The 21,618-nt window shown below is 38.2% G+C and overlaps 1 protein-coding gene across 1 annotated transcript; it reads left to right on the forward strand.

The window, feature by feature from the left end:
• The first annotated feature begins 857 nt into the window (after positions 1-857).
• Positions 858-20,943, forward strand: LOC107669718 (large neutral amino acids transporter small subunit 4-like). The gene is made up of 15 exons (XM_016462088.1): positions 858-934; positions 2,462-2,685; positions 7,099-7,327; positions 7,437-7,492; positions 7,583-7,659; positions 14,050-14,142; positions 14,224-14,357; positions 14,808-15,010; positions 17,582-17,626; positions 17,924-18,013; positions 18,636-18,762; positions 18,904-19,036; positions 19,299-19,372; positions 19,461-19,584; positions 20,504-20,943. Exons 2-15 carry the CDS (start codon positions 2,526-2,528, stop codon positions 20,663-20,665), a joined length of 1,707 nt encoding a protein of 568 aa, XP_016317574.1. The 5' UTR covers positions 858-934; positions 2,462-2,525; the 3' UTR covers positions 20,666-20,943.
• Positions 20,944-21,618: the final 675 nt, after the last annotated feature.

Here is a 21,618-nt window from a genome sequence, read left to right on the forward strand (position 1 = left end):
CCTCGCACGGTAGTAGCTTATTTTCTCATGGGCGGGCCAAATTCTCTTGGCGGGCAAAGCAAAGAAAGGGGAGGTTAACCTTTCCCCGTATGACTAAAAAAATGAAGATTCCGGATTGGGCCATCTGAGCTTTCATTTTCTCAAAGGAAAAGCAGGATACCCACCTCTTTGTTAAGTTTAGTGCTTAGAAAGAGTACAAGAAACAATAAAAAGTCACTTGTTCAGTTCCCCTGTATTATGATCTGTTTTTAATATTTTCTACTCACTAGCCTGTTTATACAATGTGAATTACCTTTGTTATATAGACCACTGATAAATGCGACTTCAGAAGTTTGAAAAGAGCTTAAATCTGATTCCCAGAGTTGATGTTGTTCCTTTTTCATGGGGGGAAAAACATACTGTACATCGAGACATTTGTCGATTTCAATTAAGATGTGCTATAATATGCTTTAGTACATGAGCCAGTCGTCCTGAGTTTTTGCAGTAGCCAAATAGAATTGGTGAATATCAGCTTGGCTACTATTATGAGAAATAATGAAGTGAACACGATTTTCTTTGTTTAGTTTTTTGTGTTTTATTAATGTTTAAAAGTCATAAATGGTAATCCAACACAGTAGCATGGAAGCAGGGACCACAACCGCACACAATCCGGCGAAGCAAAATATAATGTGAAGTTATTTATATATATATATATATATATTCGCCGAGCGGCGCTCTGATTGGCTATTCTCATCTCTAGCTCAGGAGCCAGCCAATGGGGAAGTTGGTTTGTTTGTGTGAAGCAAACGGTGCAAATATAAAATCGAGAATAAGAGATGTTGGAATATAAACTGATGTATGAACATAACCCAAAGATTTAACTCGGCACCAGAAGGTTGTTTATACATTTTCTACTCTGAAGACAGGCGAAGCAAGGATTTGGTGAAGGAAATAGGTATGACTTTTTATAAGGATGCTCTGTTGTAAGTTTACCTGTTAAGGTTGTTGATATTGTATTAGTAGCCTATTGCATTAGTTCACACAATCATTTATGAAGAAGTATTTTTGTTTTAACCCGATTAGATATTGTTTTTAAAAATGTTAGATATGTTTTTTCATTATTCTGCCACATGACAACTATAGCACATTTCCACCATTCTCCAATAACTATTTTATCATGCCAGTGCATGTTTTTGCGTTACGGACTGTAGCTGAACTGAGACGCGTTGATTGATTTCTATATAATGCGGTGTATTAGTTTTATGCCGCAACTTTGTTCAATGTCTACCGCAAGCAGCTGTGTATTACATTCTACTTGCACTAATAGCTTCGACAGTTGTTTATTTCCGACAAATGCTTAATTGTTGTCATGTACGTGGCGTTTTGTTTTATTCTTCTTGTTATACGGGCTTTTACATCTGCCGTCAGAAACCGTGTTTTGCCGTTTCATATCATGAATGGGAAATAGAACTGCTTGTACATCATATATGAGGTATATAGCCTATTACAATATCCGCATTTATACAGCAAGTATTTATTTAGACTAGTGCAGAACAATAGTGTGAAGCGATAACCAGGAAGTGCGTTTATCGCGTGTTATCCAGTGCAGAGAGTGTATACACGGAACAGCTGAGTTCTGTATGCATGAGGAAGGAGGGGAGAGGGGGGTACACACACACAGGCGGAGGCAATGATGATGATGATGCCTGTCCAGTTCAGACCAGTTTTAGGGCTGCTTGTTTTCCGCAGGATTCTGTTATCGTTAACACAAATGAGACACCGCGCGCAAATCAGAAAAGAAAATCCAACCAGTAAAACGACCCATTTCCAATGCTTTTTATGAATCTTAAATGAACATATAAAACAGTTTGTACAAGATTTCTATTTGCATCCAACGAACCGCATCGCTTATGCAAAGCAAACAGAATCGACTCGTATAATTATGACGCAATGTCACTTCCCCCATGGTTAAATAGATTTTGCACAAGATATTAGTAGCACAAAGCATCGACTCGCGCCGCACTGGTTCGAACCGGCTGGATCTTGGTCTCACGTGGAGCTGCTCTCTGAATCTGTTTATCGCGTAGCCAATGAGGGGAGAAGCGAACATTCGAACAGCCAATCGGAGGATAGCAAGGCGAGACTAGAGGCGGGCAAATGGGCGGGGTTTCCATCAACAACATTCTCTTTTGGAACTGTTTTTTTGTTTATGAGCTGTTTTGTAGCTAAGCGAGACAAAGAAACGGGATATAAATGATGTTCGGTGGGAGTTACGGTTACAACAAACTGGCAACAAATGAACATTCACTATATGCTGTGAAAAACAATGTTGTGAAATCGTTGGGAGAATAAAAATGTAAAATGTATCATTATACATGTATTTAATATGTACATGTGCTCATAATTTAATAATATTATTTAATATTTACCATTAAATATCTAATACCCAACTCTATTGCCAACTCTATTGCCCCTTTCACAGGATTTCCCAACGTTTAGGGGGTTTTCCTCTGTATTACCAGCACAGACAGTTATCATCTTCAGTCATGGCTCCCTCACTGGCCACAGCCTTCTCCAGGCGATGGTGGATGGCGATTACTGCGGTGATCGAAAACCTGTTGTTCTCTGCTGTCCTGCTCGGATGGGGCTCACTGCTCATTATGCTAAAATCAGAGGGCTTTTACTCCTACCTCTGCAGAGAACCAGGTAAGGAAGGGGAGAAAAGAGTGCACTCAGTGCAGGTTACAGAAACAAAATTTATTGACACTCATAAAGACATTAAATGCACTATAGATGCCAGATTGAATGCTGCAAATAATTACGTGAACATGGAAAATGGTACCTATATACAGTGTTAATGGCTTTAATAGCTTTGTTTTCACACTTTCCCCACTCAGATTTGAACAATAAATGTTTGGCTGTTTGACCTAAAACATCTTTGGGATGCACTTGCATTAAACACTCTAACAAAGATGTTCATTTGACCTACAGCATTTTTCTTATTTCGCAACAGAGGCTGCTCTTTAAAACTGCAAGAGTTTATAGATTTTATAATCACTTCATTGTGTGAGTGAATGTACAGCATTGTGAAAAACAAAATCTCAGTTGTCTGGCGCCCATCGCAAGGCTTGTGGAGGAATCCAAACCTGAATATCAATCGATCACTAAGAGTCAGTGCACCTTATTTGGAAGCCTTCAAGCTTGTGTTGCCATTAGGAATTACAAATAGCATCTACAAGCTTGTTTGGCATCAGAACGTTGGCAAAGGGGGGCTAGATAATTTGAGCTCCGTCACAGAGTTGATTTCACGGTAAACAGTCTAGAGGACTTCAATCTGCTTAGCTTATTATATAATACCGTAAAGAATCTTTCAAGTGCAGCTGTATCTTCTTAAGGTCTTAATATGAAAGAAATATTTGAATCAAACAATACATCTTAAGAAAACTTCAGAGGGACAGTAATATGCTAGACTAATTGGTTAGAGATGAGTATTTGTGTATTCTGAACATGTTACCAAACACACTCGATGATACATGAATTAAGGGTTTTCTGAATAGCTGAAGACCACTTAATAAAGATGGAGGCCAACCGGTGCATAAACTTATAATTATTCATATATTGTTCTTTAAAAGCACAGGCAGTGCACTTACACAGTATTTTTGTCCTGTTTTCCAGTGTAAAACAACTTTCTTAAATCAAGATTTATTTACTTGAGGTGCAAAATGACTCGAGGTATTGTCTTGTTTTAAAAGAAAATTAATTTAGTTTTTCTTGTTTTAAGTATAAAGTCAATTATTTCAAAATTATTAAAAGCAAGACAAAAATACTGAGTACAAAAATTATTTCTGCTGCTTAATTAATCCAGATGAATGTGGACTCTTGCCCGGAAACATACTGTTTAGGTCTGCTTAAAACTCTTACAACACAATAATGTGTGTCTGGGTCATGACGTGTCTGGTACATCTACGAACAGTGTGTTCCTACTGATGTCCAAGATTAACTTTATTTATTTATACAACCTGTATCCATTTATTTACATCATGTACTGATGCCCTTAAAATCATATTGCACCATTGCTAGTGGAGTTCATGTAAATGTCATTGTCATAGGGCAAAATCGCTCAGAGGTAAGAAAAAACATGGAAGCCATGTGTCCCATAACCTTTTGGGTATGCAAAATAAATATATCCAACATATATATGAGAGGGAAAAAGTGTGCAGTAATGAATAAAAGCTATGCTATTTGATTTTTGTTGACCTCCTGTCTGTTCTTAATGTGTACTGCCAGGTGGTTGCTGGCAATTTGACATGGATGCTGATGGTTTCATAATATCAGCTTGTTGGCACCAGTCTGAGGTTTCCTTTGGAGCGTCATGTCTTGTTCTTCAAAGACTTCTTTCTGTGCTGCTTTGATTGAGACTTTTTCAGGGAACAAGGTCAGGAGACTCAACCATGCTGCTCTGAACTGGCCCTGATTTATTTTTCCACTATGAAATCTGCCTCTTAAACGATTTATCAAGACTTGGTGAAAACACATTTCCGCAATTTGGAAGAAACAGCCTGGCTACTCTGATATCTTATGACCCATTAGCACAATGGCTAAACACCATCGCCATGATATAAAGTGCACGTCTGGCCAGCGTTCTTCACTTATCTGGTGTTTGAGAGTTTGCAGTTCACACTACGATGTGAAGTGTGAGGCTCAAATACAAGAACCTGGCTTTTCTCCTCCTCAGATCTCCTTGCTGTTAGCTACCATTTAGTAATAGCTAGCTCAACACCATTTTGTCACTTTTATTGATGGGATATTGAGGGTGGAGGACACAGATATCAGTGCATACTGCAATCCTGTACATTCACACGTCCCTTCTCTCTTTCATTTCAACTGTTGTCAGCATCTAGTTCAGAGATTCCAGACACCAGGCGTCACATGTCTGATGACACAAGGAAGTAAATGTGGCTCAAGCGTTTGCTCAATGTAAATATGAGATTATCTTGCCATTTCCTCACCTACTTATTTTCCTTGGACTCAGCTTTCCACCGCATGTTATCAGCTGGTTGGTTCTCTTTAATCAGCAGGCGTGGGGAAACACTGACCAGGAAAATGCTTGTCTGGCTAAATGCTTTGGCCTAGCACATCTGACCGAGTCTGAGTTCATGACGTTTTTTGTGCTTCAGATTCGTGTTGAATTCTCTTTCTGTTCTTCTCTCACTTCTCCATATCAAAGCAAGTGGAACATCAGGCCTGGCTGTCTCTGTTTTTTGCTGATTAGATCTAATGGAACAATGGCTTCTGAAACATCTGAAATAGAGCTCCTCGCTCATCTGAACAGACCTAAAAAGTGAATCCAACAAAACCTGTCAAGAACATCTGCAAGTCATATTTCACCCAAAAAGCAAAGGAAGAAATATTTTGCATAAAGAAAATGGAGCCTGTTTTAGGTCTTTTTGTAAAATATTTATACAATTTTATGTATTTTTAAATTGATATTTTATTTATGAAAAAGTATACACTACAGTTCAAAAGTTTGATGTCGGTAAGATTTTTTAAAAACGTTTTTGAGAGAAGACTCTTATGCTAATCAAAAATGATTTGATTGGTAATTTTGTGAAATATTTTTACAATTTATAATTAATTAATTATTTATAATAATTTCCAGAAATCACTTCAGACATCATTCTAAAATGCTGATTTGGTACTCAAACAAACAATAAATATTGAATTTAAAATCAGTTGTTTTTTAATATCTTTGTTGAAACTGTGATTTTTTTTTCAGGATTCTTTGGTGAATAGAAAGCTCAAAAGAACAGCATTGAAATATAATTTTTTTGTAATATTATAAATGTCTTTACTGTCACATTTGATTAATTTAATGTGCCCTAAATGTATAATTTAGGGCACATTAATGTGCTAAATAGAAGTATCAAAAAATATAAAAAAAATCTTGACCCCAAACTTTTGAAAGGTAGCGTAACATAATATAAATAGAATTTTATTTATTTATCCCATTCATTGTTATAAAAAATAATAATAATGTAACAAGCCAAAAAATCTCGGTCTCAAAATAGTCATTTATTCATTACATTCTGTAAAATTTAATTTCCTTTTGAATTTGAGATTAAATGTGGCTCAAATTGTAAACTTAATGGAGAACAACCTTTTTTATTCAGTAATTTCGTGAAAAAGAGTAAAAACACGCTACTTTTGTGTCAGTCTGTAACTGCTAACTGCAGCAGCTATTGAAACGGGTGTGTATTGACTTAAGGCAGCTCCTCCTTTATTACTCAGCAAAACATCTAAAGCTGAGCAGATGTGTCCTCTAAAAACCAATCAGTGAGCTTTAACCCAATTCTTCTTATCTTCAGTCACCTGCTCAGGTCATCTCTGCTCCACAAACACAGCTCATTTGTTTGTTTACTGATCACATTTGAACAAAAATCCCTCACACAAAGGCTCTCTGTCTCTTGCCCACCCTGTTACGTTAATAACTGCTTCCTCCATATGCTGCAAACAGCCCCATCCCCCATCTGTCCTTCTCAGAACAAGTTATTCCAGAACATATTCGAGGCTGTTTGCGTTTAGATAACACATGGATAAACCGTGTTCTTGAATCTTCAAGAACCAAGTAGGAGACTTGTTGCCCAGCCAAAGTATGATAATCCCTAGTCAAAACAACCAGGGAAGCCTGGGTGAAACGACAGGGTTAAATGTTAGTCAAGGTGCTCATGCCTTAGCGGTTGTGGGAAGGTGTTGGTTTTAGGAGACTGAGCTCCAATGGGGGTTCAGATATACTCTCATGCTATTTCTGCTAGTTGTTTATTGTGTATAGCAGCTTGTTTATTTGACCCTTTGCCCAGCATCCTGGCGGCTTTGGGAGGGGTGCGCGATGGTGGCCGCTATATCTCACAAAGGCGTTTCCTGTTTTACTTCCCAGAGTGTCATAAATGGTTTCCTAGAAGTCAGGGTTCCAATTAGTCCATGGAGTTTACATGTGAGTGTGTGACTGCTGACTACCCTACCAGCATGAATTTACACACTGGTCCATGTTGGTTAGTGCTAGTTTGGTGATTAGATTGCTCCGTTTGGGTTCATTCTGTCTTGCCCTCTCCAATTCTCCAGGTAACGGTACAGGGCAGAACGTATCTGAGAATGAAAATGATACGACAGTAGTCCCAAGAGCTGAGGAGGAGGATAATCTTCAGATGAATGGCTGGCCCATCTGCAAAGATCAAGACGAGATGCTGAACCTGGCCTTCACCATTGGCTCCTTCCTCCTCAGTGCCATCACTCTGCCCCTCGGCATCATCATGGACAAATACGGCCCGCGCAAATTAAGGCTGCTTGGCAGGTATAGGAGAAAAATGCATTACATTTATATGGTGAAAAATATTCAATGTATATATATAAATATATCATATATACATTTACATATATAATCATATATAATCTTTTCCTAGTGCCTCGTTTGCCCTCTCCTGCATCCTGATTGCATATGGAGCAAGTGACCCTAGAAGTATGTATGCAAATCCACCTAAGACCACCATTCTGTTATTACCTGTCTGTCTCTGCTCTCTTTGACCTCCTTTGTCTGTTTCTTTCACAGATCTTTCCATCCTGATCTTCTTTGCCCTGGCGCTGAATGGATTTGGAGGAATGTGCATGACCTTCACCTCGCTCACAGTAAGTGCTCATGTCATATTTGTGGGTCTTCATGGGTGTCCTCTGCAGTCTTTTGCACAAAGGCCATGGCGCAGTCTCGCAAACTGGCCACATGCCACTGTTTCCTGCTCCCAATCATTGCTGCATCATCATTTATTCATCCTTAAAGAGACTCTTTTTATAGCTGGATTTCCAGCATCCTAGAAATGGCCTGATATTGACTGTGATTTGAAATTGTTTTTGATCAACACCATAGAAACCACTTAGCAATGGCATAACATCCATGTAGAATAGCCAAACAACCACATGGCAATGCCATAGCAATGACCTAGCAATCACCCAAAGCACATTAGCCTTCTGAATGAATCAGTGTTTTGAGCAAATTAGTGGAGTAAATGATTCAATGACTCACTCTTAAAGACAGTGGCTGAATTCAAAATAGCATATTATTCTATTTCTGCCATATAAAAATATGGGAGAAATAGTAAGAATAGTATGTAGTGTGACATTTCAAATTCAGACATTCACTTCGTGAATGAATCAATGACTCACTCATAAAGAAAGGTACTTGCTGCCACCTGCTGTTATAACCATGTAACCTCTAGAAAATGTCCATCGCTACATGGATCAGTCTGTTTGGAATCTATAGAGCATTCCAAATCAGTCACTTATGAAGTTCTGTTTAGTATGCTGCCTTAGAATAAAGCTGAAGTAGACAGCAAGGTCATTCAGAGCTGTTGTGTCTCTTTATCTAGTCATATGTTTAGTGTAACATCTGCGGTGCATTGGGTTCATATTGCGAAACATCACCAGGAGATGTAAAGAGAGCAGACTGAGTTGAAGTAAACAGGAAGTTGTGCTCATTGCCAGCTGAAAGGTGGTTGTCTCTTGTTTCTGCACGCTGATCTGAAGTCATAGAAACCCTCACCAGGGTATCGAGAGTTCATAGCTGAAGGCACAGCCGTTGCCAGTGTTGTTGATGTTCTGTCCCGGGTTCTTTCTCAACATTTGCACCATGCCTCTGCCTGTCCAGGCAACCCTCCATCTGTTACATACACACAGAGAAAAACACACACTCAGAGTGAGTGAACTAGCATGCATGAGTGCATAGTGGAACAGTACAGACTGTTATTTCAGCTGTTGTGCTCTTATAACCTTTTCCCAGCTGTTCTGTATACTGTGTGTTTTGCACTGCTGGTTGTTGTGGCGAGAGGTTAGAACCTGGGGTTCACAGTATAGTTCTGACTGTCTGACATCTGTTGTTTGGGTGTATCTCTTAATAGCTTCATTATTGTTACCATTTTTAGGTTTATTAAGGATCCTTGCTAAGGCTGTTGCTCATACGTTGGGTTATGCATTTAAACACACATCTAAACTTCAGCACGTAACTCCTCCTGCACCATTTTTGTTACAGACATGAATGATACCTCAGCTTTTTATGTGTTATCTTTCTCAGCAATTTTTCCTAGCAATGACTTGGCAACCGACTAGATCAGTGCTTTGGCAACTACCCACAACCCTTGTACAATATACTGGTATTGACGATAATCGTGATATAATAATAAATAATGAAAAAATATCATAAATAATGAAATATCATTATCTATTAATTAGTGATGTCGCAATATACCGATATTGGCGATATTTGAAAATTAATAGTATACATACGATAATATGACACATAATAAGCCAGCGACAGCACCATTATGGAGCATTAAACTCTCACTTGTGATTTGTTTCATTCATACTCGACACCGGAGGGCACCCTCGTGCAGAAAGTCTACAAGTGAGACTCATAGGAGTAATAAAACGAATAACTTTCCAGCTGTCCCCGCTGTAGCTGAATAAAATGCAGAAAGAAATGTTTTGTATTATGAAACATGATGAGAATAAACACACGATTACAACATTATATGTTTTATCTGTGTTCTTAAAGCCATCTCAGGTATTTTCATATGGATAATGTATATTTATATTGCAATGCTAATCGACACACCCTTTATCACTGTATAGAATACTATAAAATAAGAATCAGTTCATAGAAGTTATTTCAAACACTTGATCGACGCTATAACGCAAGTTTGGAGTAAAAATATGTACTTATTCTCATAAATTGTCTTACTTTTACACTGTGCTAAGCTGAAAACGTTAGCATTTTTGTCTCTTCTGTTTAGTGTAATTGTTCCTTTTGTATGCAATGGTGTGATTCATTGGTCAAAAAAAGATTAATTTAACTGATAACTTGATTTATTTATTATTATTTTATTTTTTCAAGATTTCTATAGATATCACGATATATCGTTATCGTGAATTGTTTAGGCCACGATAATTGTAGCACCGTAGCAACATAATATTTGTCCGGCAATCAGCCGAAACGTTCTAGAATCATGGCGGTGAGTTTTTCGCAGACAAGTACTGCTCACACTTAATCTAGTTTATTGAACTGCAGAAGAGAACGTTTTCTGAACGTTGTATTCTAAGCCATCTCCACATTCTTAAGACAAACCCTAAGAGGTTCGGTGAAGCTGTCAATTTACCCTTCTTCCTTTTTTCCTCACTTTTATGTCTCTCTATCTGTCTCTCTGTGTTTGCTCACTCAGCAGTTAATAACCCAGCTGCAGCAGAGCTTGTGTTTCCTCCCAGCACACCTCTGATGTTTTCCCAGTGCACTGACTCAGCTTTCTGTTTAATGGCGGGGACTGTCCCCAACCCCCTCCGCCGGCAGCAGTGTCCCAGCCACCTGATTCACTGTCTGCCCTCAATCCTTCATCTGTCCATTCCTCCAGCTCTCGATTTAGCTCTCTGACAAGCAATCATATCAAGTCTTTCCCAACACAACCTCAGATGTTGGTTGTTTTGCTCTTAAAACCATTGAAATCCGTTGACCAATGGGTTAAAATAAATATAGGTATATTATCTGAAACATCTTATTGTCTTACACAATTTAATGTTTTAAGTAAATTTCTCTAATTTTAAAAATGTTACCATATTTTTACAGTGAAAAACAAGGCAGTGTTAAAGAACGTTTATTTTTTACAACCCAGAACACTCTAGCAACCAGTAAATTCTTCTGAGTATTTAATCCATGTTCAGTTTCATAGCTCTTTACTCTTATTGTACAGTATGCCATACTCATATTATATCTTCTTAGGAAACAAATATAAAATAGCAAGCTATAAAATTTCATTGGGGATATCCTGTTCCTCTGTATCTTAGCTCAGTCTCGCACTCTCTGATGCACTAATGCTGTTTTTTCTTCATTTCTGCCTTCAATCCATTTATAACCCATTTCTTTTCGGATGCTGAGTCATGTGAAGATGAGAATAGAAAAATGGCTTAGGATTGCGTTTAGACTCCAGAAAACATTCGATTAAAAAACACTCGTGCCACTGTTATCAGAGACACGCTCTTCATGTTGTTCACACTGGTGTTTTGCCATATGCCCTTTGGGCTCTGGCTTAAAATGAGGTGTGAATGTTTTTTATTTTATAATTAGTCATCTAAATGCACCAGGGCCAACCAGTTTTAGTAGTATTATTATACAGTATATAATAAATTGATATGATTATATAGATAATATTATCTATGTTGAAAGTGTTGATAATTTTTATCAACATTTTATTATTAAAATAAATATGTATATTAATAAAACTTATTATTATCAATGTTGAATAGAAAGCTCAAAAGAACAGTATTTGTTTGAAATATTTTTTTGTTTTTGTAACATCATAAATGTCTTGAAGGTCTTTAATGTCACATCAAGGACACTAATATGTCCTTGCTGAATAAAACATTGTTATTGATATAAAATACAAACCATTGCTAAATAATATTGCCATTTGTAGCAATTTTATTATCTATGTTGAAAATGTTGATAATTTTTTTATCAACATTTTATTATTAAAATTAATTTGTATATTATTAACTTATTTTTGTCAATGTTGAATAGAAAGTTCAAAAGAAATAGTTTTTTTTTGTAACATTATAAATGTCTTTAAAAGTATTTGAATGTTAGTGAATTTAATGTACATGCCTCATTGGTGGCATCAGATAAGAAATTATGTACTATTTATTTAAAAGTGAAGTGAAGTGAAGTGACATGTGGCCAAGTATGGTGACCCATACTCGGAATTAGTGCTCTGCATTTATCCCATCCAAAGTGCACACACACAGCAGTGAACACACACACACCATGAACACACACCCGGAGCAGTGGGCAGCCATTTATGCTGCGGCGCCCGGGGAGCAGTTGGGGGTTCGGTGCCTTGCTCAAGGGCACATCAGTCGTGGTATTGAAGGTGGAAGAGAGCGCTGTACATTCACTCCCCCCACCTACAATCCCTGCCGGTACGAGACTCAAACCCGCAACCTTTGGGTTGCGAGTCTGACTCTCTAACCATTAAGCCACGACTTCCCCTATTCAAAATGTAGGGATTGATGCTATTTTTTGTGTGTTATGACAGATACCCTTTATTGTTGTTTTACACTACAATGACATCTGTGTTTTCTCTGTTCCGGTGGCCGTGACTTTGGGACTGTTTGTCTCTGGTAGATTCTTCTGGTCTTATTGACTCCACAAAGTATCGCTTTACTTGGAGACTACCAGTGTTTGTCAAAAACTTTTAATGTTTTGTTTCCATGCCTAGTCAATTTCATTGCAGAGCAAGCAAGTGAAGACAGAGCGACACTAGCGTTATAATACAAGATAAGTGTAGTGTCAGTAGGGTCTTTTTTTCATCACGTGACCGCCTGCAGCTGGTGAATGTCTGTGAAAGCAGAAGAACATAGTGTTGTTAAAACAGTCTCTTGGTACTTCACATGTTACTCAACTCCAAGAAATAGCCATTACTCTCCGTCTGACAGGCCCATCATGTGGAGCTCTGTTCGTCGTTGGCTCTGTTCCACAGTCCATTAGCCAAAACCGTTCCTGCACAGCCTCTCCAGCCACAGGCACAATGCCACCTAGAGCCGCTGGGTGTGTGAGAGTTATTGTAAGTGTCATCTGGGATGTTTTGGCTCTGAGATGACCTTTACTCTAATTAGAGGCAGTGAATGGCGTCTGGGTTGGGTTCCAACAGAGAGATTTCCTTCATTCTTGTCTTTAACAAGCTTTTGGACTGTGAAGCAAGCGTGAAGTGGAAGATGTCCAGAGAGTTCTTAGAAAATCTTGAACTGTGTGTTGTGGAGGAGATGCCATATACAGTAAGACGCTGTCAGCTGTCGACGGGTGGGAAGTAGATGGAGGATTACCTAGAAAATAAGGAACATGTACTATAACAATATGACACCCTGCAAGTCTAATAAAACAATAGTACAATAAAAAAAATAATGGTGTGACATACTATACTCCAAATACAAAACTATTTACAAAGAGAATTTAGCAAATTATTTTACATTTATTATACATTCAGGTTGACCACAATAAGAGACTATGTGGAACATTTGTACTTAATTAAAATGTAATTGTGCTTAATTGTATTTATTAAAATGTAAAAACTTTTACATGCATTACTAAATTACTAAAGTGTAAAAAGCAAAAAAAAGATTTTAATTATAAAAAGACACTTATAAAATTATATGAATTACATTATTTATTAATTGTATACTTTTTTATTCACTCCTATTTTGTTTTTTATTATCTGTGACTTGGTTTGTTTATTTTTTATCTATTTTACATTTTTGTGTGTGAGCTCCTGTCACCAAGATCAATTTAAATTTGAATAAATGAAGAAAAAAATGTAATGCACATTTTAAATAATTCAATTAAAAATAAATAATCATAATAAAATAATTTAAATAATAAAATAATTTAATAATAATTAAATTAAATGACACAAATATTCAAGAGTGCTGTAGACTAATGATCTTTAAGAATATTCTCCTGAGGAATACCAATGAAGAATATACTCTTGCTCTCTCTGCCCCACTTAATTCTTAAATCTTAGGCGTTCAGGCTCTCTTCCTTCCTCTATATTTTCTTGGTGGGGTCTGACAGTTGTTTACCCTGACAGTGCAGTTTGGAACAGCGAGTGCTGTACTCCTCCGCCCAGCTCAAAGGCAGCAGCGTTATGCAAGCTTCTCCAGTGTCCCTCACACTTTCTCTCGCTGCTAAAAATATTCCCGGCTTGCAGTTGACTTTCAAACTATGTCCCCCCCACCCTACATGCTGCTCCCACCAGAGAATATCACCGTTACCCTGATGTAATGTTTACTTTCATACCTTCTGCTATATCTGACACGTTTTGTCATTTACAGCGGCTCCTGTTACAAGAAATCTTATGTTCCCAATATAGATAAATATATTTGCTTTTTATACTCATGATGGACACTAGGCCCAAGTACAGTCACTAAAAATGTTAACATATTTTTAATGCACTTGAAGATTTTTAATCCCATTTGTCTCTTCTGTAGCTTCCCAACATGTTTGGTGATCTCCGCTCCACTTTCATCGCACTCATGATTGGCTCGTACGCCTCATCCGCTGTCACCTTCCCAGGAATAAAGGTAAATCTGAGTCCCAGGTTAGACTTATTTAATAAGCTGAGTTTAAATCAGTGATATTGATAATGATTGTTGCTCTATCAGGTGATCTACGACCTCGGTATTGCCTTAATCACCATTCTTCTGGTGTGGGCTGGCTGTGCCGGCCTGGTCTTCATCAACTGCTTCTTCAACTGGCCACTCGAGCCCTTCCCAGGACCTGAGGACATGGATTTCACGTATGTAGTTCAGCGTCTGCATTGCTGTTGTTTTTTTAAGGAATTAGTACTTTTATTGAGCTAGGATGCATTAAATTGATCAAGAGTGACAGTAAAGACATTTACAAAAGATTTCTATTTTAAATAAATGCTGTTCTTTTGAACTTTCCATTCATCAAAGAATTCTGAAAAAATGCCACACAACTTTTTTCAACATTGATAATAATAAGAAATGTTTCTTGAGCAGCAAATCAGTACATTAGAATGATTTCTGAAGGATCATGTGACACTGAAGACTGGAGTAATGATGCTTGACTTCACAGGAATAAATTACAATTTAAAATGGATTACAATATAAAAGAGTTATTTTAAATTATAAAAATATTTCACAATATTACTGTTTTACTGTATTTTTAAGTAAATAAATTTTACATATCATGTATCTCACGCTAAAATTTGTCTCTTTAACAGTGTGAAGATCAAGTTCAGCTGGCTGGGCTTTGACCATAAGATCACAGGGAAACAGTTCTACAGGCAGGTGACCACCGTTGGTCGGAGGTTGAGTGTTGGCAACTCAATGAAGAACAATCCACAACAGCTGGCTGCTCAAGACGGAAATAAACTCTGCCTATCAACCCTCGATCTGGAGGTCCAGTGCAAGTCTGAGGAGGAATGTGAGTATCATTCTTACTGACATGTTTTTATTGACCAGTATAATTTCTGACGATCTAAACAGTCTGAAACCACATTAAATCTGGGATTTTTTTTAAATGTTGAAATAAAAGTTTTAGGATATTGATTTTTAAAGGGTTAGTTCACCCAAAAATGAAAATTCTGTCATTCATTACTCACCCTCATGTCATTCCAAACCCGTAAGACCTTCGTTCATCTTCAGAAACCTAATTAAGATATTTTTGATGAAATCTGAGAGCTCTCTGATCCTCCATAGACAGCAAGGATATTACCACGATCAAGGCACAGAAACGTAGCAAGGACATCGGTAAAACAGTCCATGTGACATCAGGGGTTCAACCGTAATTTTATGAAGCTACGGGATTACTTTTTGTGAGCAAAGAAAACAATAATAACATCATTTATTCAGCAATTCTTCTCCCTGAGTTACAGTCTTCCGCCATTTTGTAGAGTATCCCAGAATGTAATAAGCGTTGTTTACATTCAGCATGCGCGTGCTTTCTACTGAACGTAAACAACGCTGAATACGCTAATTACGTTCTGGGGTACTCTCCAAAATGGCGGAAGACGGTAATTCAGCGAGAAGAATTGTTGAATAAATTATGTTATTATTGTTTTCTTTGCACACAAAAAGTATTCTTGTAGCTTCGGAAAATTACCGGTTTAAACCCCTGATGTCACATGGACTATTTTACCGATGTACTTGCTACGTTTCTGTGCGTTGATCATGATATCCTTGCTGTCTATGGAGGATCAGAGAGCTCTCAGATTTAATCTAAAATATCTTAATTTGTGTTCCGAAGATGAACAAAGGTCTTGCAGGTTTGGAACGATATTTATATCGTTATATCGAGTAATTAATGACAGAAGTTTCATTTCATTTTTGGGTGAACGAACCCTTTAAGTTTTAGGAAATTTTGAACAAAGAAAAGTTATAAAAATAAGTAAGAGATATTAGAAATTCAATCAAATTGGTCAGGTCAGATGCTCTTGCACCAAACACAATTCATGTTCATTTTTCAGTTTAATTAATTTCAAATCATTCATATTGATTTGCTGATAAAATGTTTTTTAAAGATAAATAATAAAAATAAATAATTAAAAAAATATTTTTAATAAAATAAAACAGTATGTGTCATTCAGGTTTTATTTTAATGAGCTGGTGACATGAGTGCCAACTGCCAAGTAATTAAAAGTTATCTGTAATGCAACTTGATTGTTAATTATGAAGGCAGAATAGTGGTAATCAGATTACCAAATCTCATTTATTTCCATTGTTTTAATGTCTTGAACAAAGTCCTTGTTCATCAAATTGAAGTGATTTATGTAATCCTGAATTCATGCGTATTTCAGAAAGAACTGGACAGAACACAGAGAGACTTGGCTCTCGCCATTGTACAGCATCTTCCCCCTGGCTGCGTCCAGACATGCAGGGAATATTCGAGCAGACAGGGGGCGGTGTTAATGAATGCTCCTCAGTAAATCCCCTTTATTGTGCATGGGGATTCCTTCATTAGCCATGCACACGGTTTCTGACATCTGGAGGTTGCCAAACCACTCGAGGCTGCAGACACACGCTGCGTTTGCACTTTGCTTCTACTAACCCAAATCTGTGACGTGCAATTATTCCAAATTCACCTCAAACTTGTCAGAATACTGCAAACTCACTCACTCCCCACCGGCACCTTTTTTTTGGGTTCTGCAGCCCTCTGCGGGGCTCCCGGTTGGGCTCTTTTGTAGTAAACGGAGCATGCAATCGATTCAGACTGCGTTTCTGGAGGACCCATGGCACTGGTGTATGTCTGGGGCTAAAATTGGCAGAGGTGGAGACGGTGGCGAGGGAGAGGGCAGATAGCGCCGAGGAGCTGTTTTAGAGACGCTGCTGAAGATGTTTGAGAAAGAGAGACTGATGCTGATCCCGGCTTACTGTCATCCTTAGAGTGCTAATGCCTTCACCACCCTGTGTTTCCATTACTGCAGTCTATTACTGACTCATTGTCGACGGCTGGAAAGTGTGTGTGTGTGTGTGTGTGTGTGTACTTAGGGACATAATGAGGCAGTTTGTTTGTGTGTGTGCATGTGTTCCAGAGCATATCAGGTGTGTTGAGGTCAGATTCCCAATGTACCAGGTAACAGGCACTGTAAAGGCCTCTCTAGTGCTGGTCAGTGGATGCATTTATGGCACTTGAATTAGTGGATTATTAACAAACCCAGACCCCCCAGCCTCTGTGTTACTGTGCTAGGCATTGAAGTGTTGCCTGGCCATCCAAACACCCGCAGAATAATTTTCCATGTGAACAGAACCCTGTGGGCCCTGCATGCTTTTGCCATTTTTTTAAAGGCATTGAAGCACCCTGGTTGAATTGACATGACCGAGTTCACAGTGGTTTTCCATGGAAAGATGCTTTTGGAAATGGCATGGCAGTACGAATAGTTGCATAATTGAAGGCGTTGGGTGTCCAATCACAGTGTACAATTTTGAACAGTAACTAGAATTTTCTATAATAAAAATGATTGTTATTGATGATAGTTTTATTGAATGTGTTTTTCAGCCCAGTCCTTCATGCGGAGCATCTTTAGCCCCATATTCATGCTCAGCCTCAATCATTTTTTTTTTTGTTAAAATGTTTGTAATGTTATGATTCATTTTGTAGCTGTATAGTTTGGTTCAAGGCTTAGACCTCTTTACTGAAGCTTTATTTGAAATGCCTATGGAGAAAATGACTGGGACATGGGAAAAAAGGCTGCTAAAAGGCACTATTGCACTCTAGTCTTTTCCTCTTACAGCTTCCTTCTTAAATGTTCTCTAATATCACACGCTGTGATTGGCTACGTAACACTATTAATCATGTGTTTAATATGTAGTCGGATGGCCACAGCAGGTTCACGTTGCTAATTCCTTGCTGTCTGTCTCTTGTCCTCTGTTTGCACTCTCTTCTGTCATGCTGCTTGGTGTGTTTTTTCAGTGGAGAGGATGGAAATGGGTAAGACTGCAGGCAAAATTAGATGCATTCTTGATTCACTCGTCTCAACCTACCCCCCACCGAGTTCCTCCCTCCTTCACCTCCTTTTCCACCTTCATTTGACATTGATTCATGTTGTCATGTAAAAGCATGAACTCTGCCCTTGGTGGTTAGAGACTGACGGGATGCAGTGCACAGTATAATGTCCATCCAATCACTCATCTGTCCACCTAATCTTCATAGGAGCAAGTCATGGGTCATTCTATGAATATTTATATATATTAATGTATATTTTATGAAACAAATCAAATGTTTTAGTGTTAATTAATTGTATTGTTCCATCTCAAGTTATAAAGATTTTTATTTTAATATATTATAGTATATTTTTATGTATACATTAATCCATCCAATTAATCCATCAGTCTAATTTGACATTAGGTGCCTTTTTAATTATTTACTTTTACTATTTTGTCCACGTTTTTACTTCTTAGTGATTTACCATCTTACTGACTTTTGAATGGTAGCATATCTGTATTAAAATATCTGTATTACAGTAGCACATCATAAACGTTGGTGTCATTGTTTGCCGAAATGAACCTCTTTTGATGTAATGACCCTTAAAACAACTTTATTTCTCTCTCAGTGAGCACGTACACATCTATCTTCGGGGTGCTACAGTTGCTGTGTCTCATGACGGCCCCTGTGATTGGTTACGTCATGGACTGGAGGCTCAAAGAGTGCGAGGACGAAAATGAGAAACAAGTCACAAAGTGAGTGTAACAATGAGCGTCCTGCTGCCTAATGCATAATTTTGACACTTACCACCAACCAGTCCAATCCGTAATTGTTATTTGATTACAAGTTTAATGTGCCATTGCATCTGTGTAATGCGCTTATGGCTTTTCCTTCAGGGATCCTACTCAGCCAAAGAAACGTGACAGACAGATCCAGAAGATCAGCAATGCCACCCGCGCATTCATCTTCACTAATTTGCTGCTGGTTGGCTTTGGCGTGACCTGCCTGGTGCCCAATCTTCATCTACAGGTAACTGAGAGCAAAACATCAGTCTCCTTGTCTGCAGGATGATGATAAAGTACCCAATGGGAGAGAAAGTGGTGCAGAGCCACTCACATGTTACTGCAGCTGATGGATTGGGATGCAGTAGCACAACAGCGCCCCTCAGTGGCAGCACTAACTCTGGCTTTATTTTAAAGCTAGCTACTAGTCATTATTTATGCATAACAAAAATAGTTATTTTTGCTGTGGGGAAGAACTGAGGAACCTTGGTTTCTATGTTTTCTCCTAGATTTTGTCCTTTGTGTTGCACACCATTGTGAGAGGCTTCATCCACTCTGCCGTTGGGGGCTTGTATGCAGCTGTGTAAGTATGGCTTTGTATTTTGGGTGTGGATTGGAGTTGCTTTTAATCATGATTAAAGAACAATGTTTTTTTTTTTTTATGAGTGCAGTTACCCGTCTTCTCAGTTTGGAAGTCTGACGGGAATGCAGTCCCTCATTAGCGCACTTTTTGCATTGTTGCAACAGCCTCTCTTCATGGCCATGATGGGTCCACTGGATGGAGATCCACTCTGGGTGAGCAGAAAGTCTGTTACTTATATTTAAAGCGATAATTCATTCACAAATGAAAATTCTGTCCTCATTTATTTACCTTCATTTTCTTTCATTCATGTAATAAAGGCAGAGTAAAGGCCTGTTCACACCAAGAATGATAACTATAAAAATAACGATAACGATATAGTTCTGAAAATCGTTCTCAATATTAAAGAATAGCAGAGTCCACACCACAGCTATAACTGAAAAAAAATGGACGATATAGTTATCTTTATAGTTATTACTCTTAGTGTGAACGAGCCTTAACACTGGCAAAAATTTATTTTTTTCTCACAATTCTGAGTTTTTATATAGCAAATTTGATTTTTTTTTTCTGAATTCTGAGTTCACATATTGCAATTCTGTTGCCGCCACGGAATAAAACATAAAAAAAGGTAATTGCAAATTTAAACTCAATTGTCGCAATTGCAAGTTTACACCTCTCAATTTGGACTTTTCTTCTCAGAATTACGAGTTTATATCTCATCTGGCAATTCAGACTTTTTTTCTCAGAATTCTGAATTTAAATCTTGCTATTCTGAGTTCACATCGCCCAAAGTCGACATAAAATGGAAAATGTACCTATTGTTTAACTGCATTTTACTGATCTCATTGTGATCAGTTCACCCGTGTATATGTAAAGAAAAAAATCGAGCCCATAATTTTAAATCAAAACATCTTGACTCAATCTTCCAGTGAATTGTCAGACTTCTCTCTGGTGACGTATACCGGACTTCTCCAATCATTTTGTCCGCTTAAACTCCGCCCCTTCCTTACAATCAATTACAAGCTCGCATCCAGATCTGCCTCCATCTGCCTGTCTCCTTTTTCTTTTTTGATCATCTATTTTACTTCAAATTTGTGCTTGCTCATATCTAAGCTCTAATGTCTTTCTGCTTAGGTTAACGTGGGGTTACTGGTCCTGAGCATGCTGGGATTCTGCCTGCCCAGTTATCTTCTGTGCTACGGCAGGCGGCTGCGCCGAGAGAAGCAGGAGCGCGAGGAAGACCCCAAGATCTATGTCCAGATCAACAACGGCACAACCCCCGAGGCCTTTATCTAACTGCAATGCACAAATGACAGCAGCTAGCATAAAGAGCAGGAAGAAGGAGGGTGGGAAATAAAAGAAGAGAACTGAAAGTCACAAGAAGAGTGATAAACACCTCCCTGATCCCTCCTTCTGTCTGTCACACACATTCATGTATTCCCAACAGGCACATAACACTCAAACAGGCACAAAATACAGCCAAAGCAACCGAGAGTCTCACAACGTGCCACGCAAACACACATTTACACACAAAGGACTGAATGGACACTGTGAAAGGCAGGTCTAGAAAAAAATGATGCCCTTGTCCTTGAAACAGACAAGGACTTCTAGACTTTATATCCTGCCTGACAAGAAAGAAGAGAAAGGCCCTCTTTTCTCACGATTTTACCTTTTGAATTTCAGACCACGACGATACAAAAGACGAAGCAGATTCAGTGAAATTCTCTCAGGTCTGAAGAAGCCTGATGACGAGAGTATTACTACGTCACTAGTGTTCAGCTTTGTTGCCAAGCTTGTTTCAAACAGTTTCTGCAACTAAAAACCCACTTGTGAACTGATTTGAAATCACTATGAACACTTTACATTGCTCTCAGCTCATAAAGCTGCTGAAAAGCGAGACGAGGACCCTCCATTGCGGTTTGAATATGACAAACTGACTAACTACCTTAAAGCAGAACGACTCTGCTTGTTATCTGTCCCATATGGGTTTTCAATGGAAGTGGGCAGATTTTAGATTTTAATCTCATACAGTATATACAGTACCAGCATGCTTTGGACAGCACGAGCATGAAACTACAGCTTTGTCTGAACTGGGCTGATTTTAAAGGACTTTTGGACCATGGCACCTGAGACTAATGTAACCTAAACACAATTTTAGTATAAGTGACGACATGTGGCTCTGCATTTATCCCATCCAAAGTGCACACACACACAGCAGTGAACACACACACACCGTGAACATACACCCG

This window comes from Sinocyclocheilus anshuiensis, unplaced genomic scaffold, assembly GCF_001515605.1.
Source record: "Sinocyclocheilus anshuiensis isolate Anshui unplaced genomic scaffold, SAMN03320099.WGS_v1.1 scaffold684, whole genome shotgun sequence".
NCBI classification, from domain to species: Eukaryota; Metazoa; Chordata; class Actinopteri; order Cypriniformes; family Cyprinidae; genus Sinocyclocheilus; species Sinocyclocheilus anshuiensis.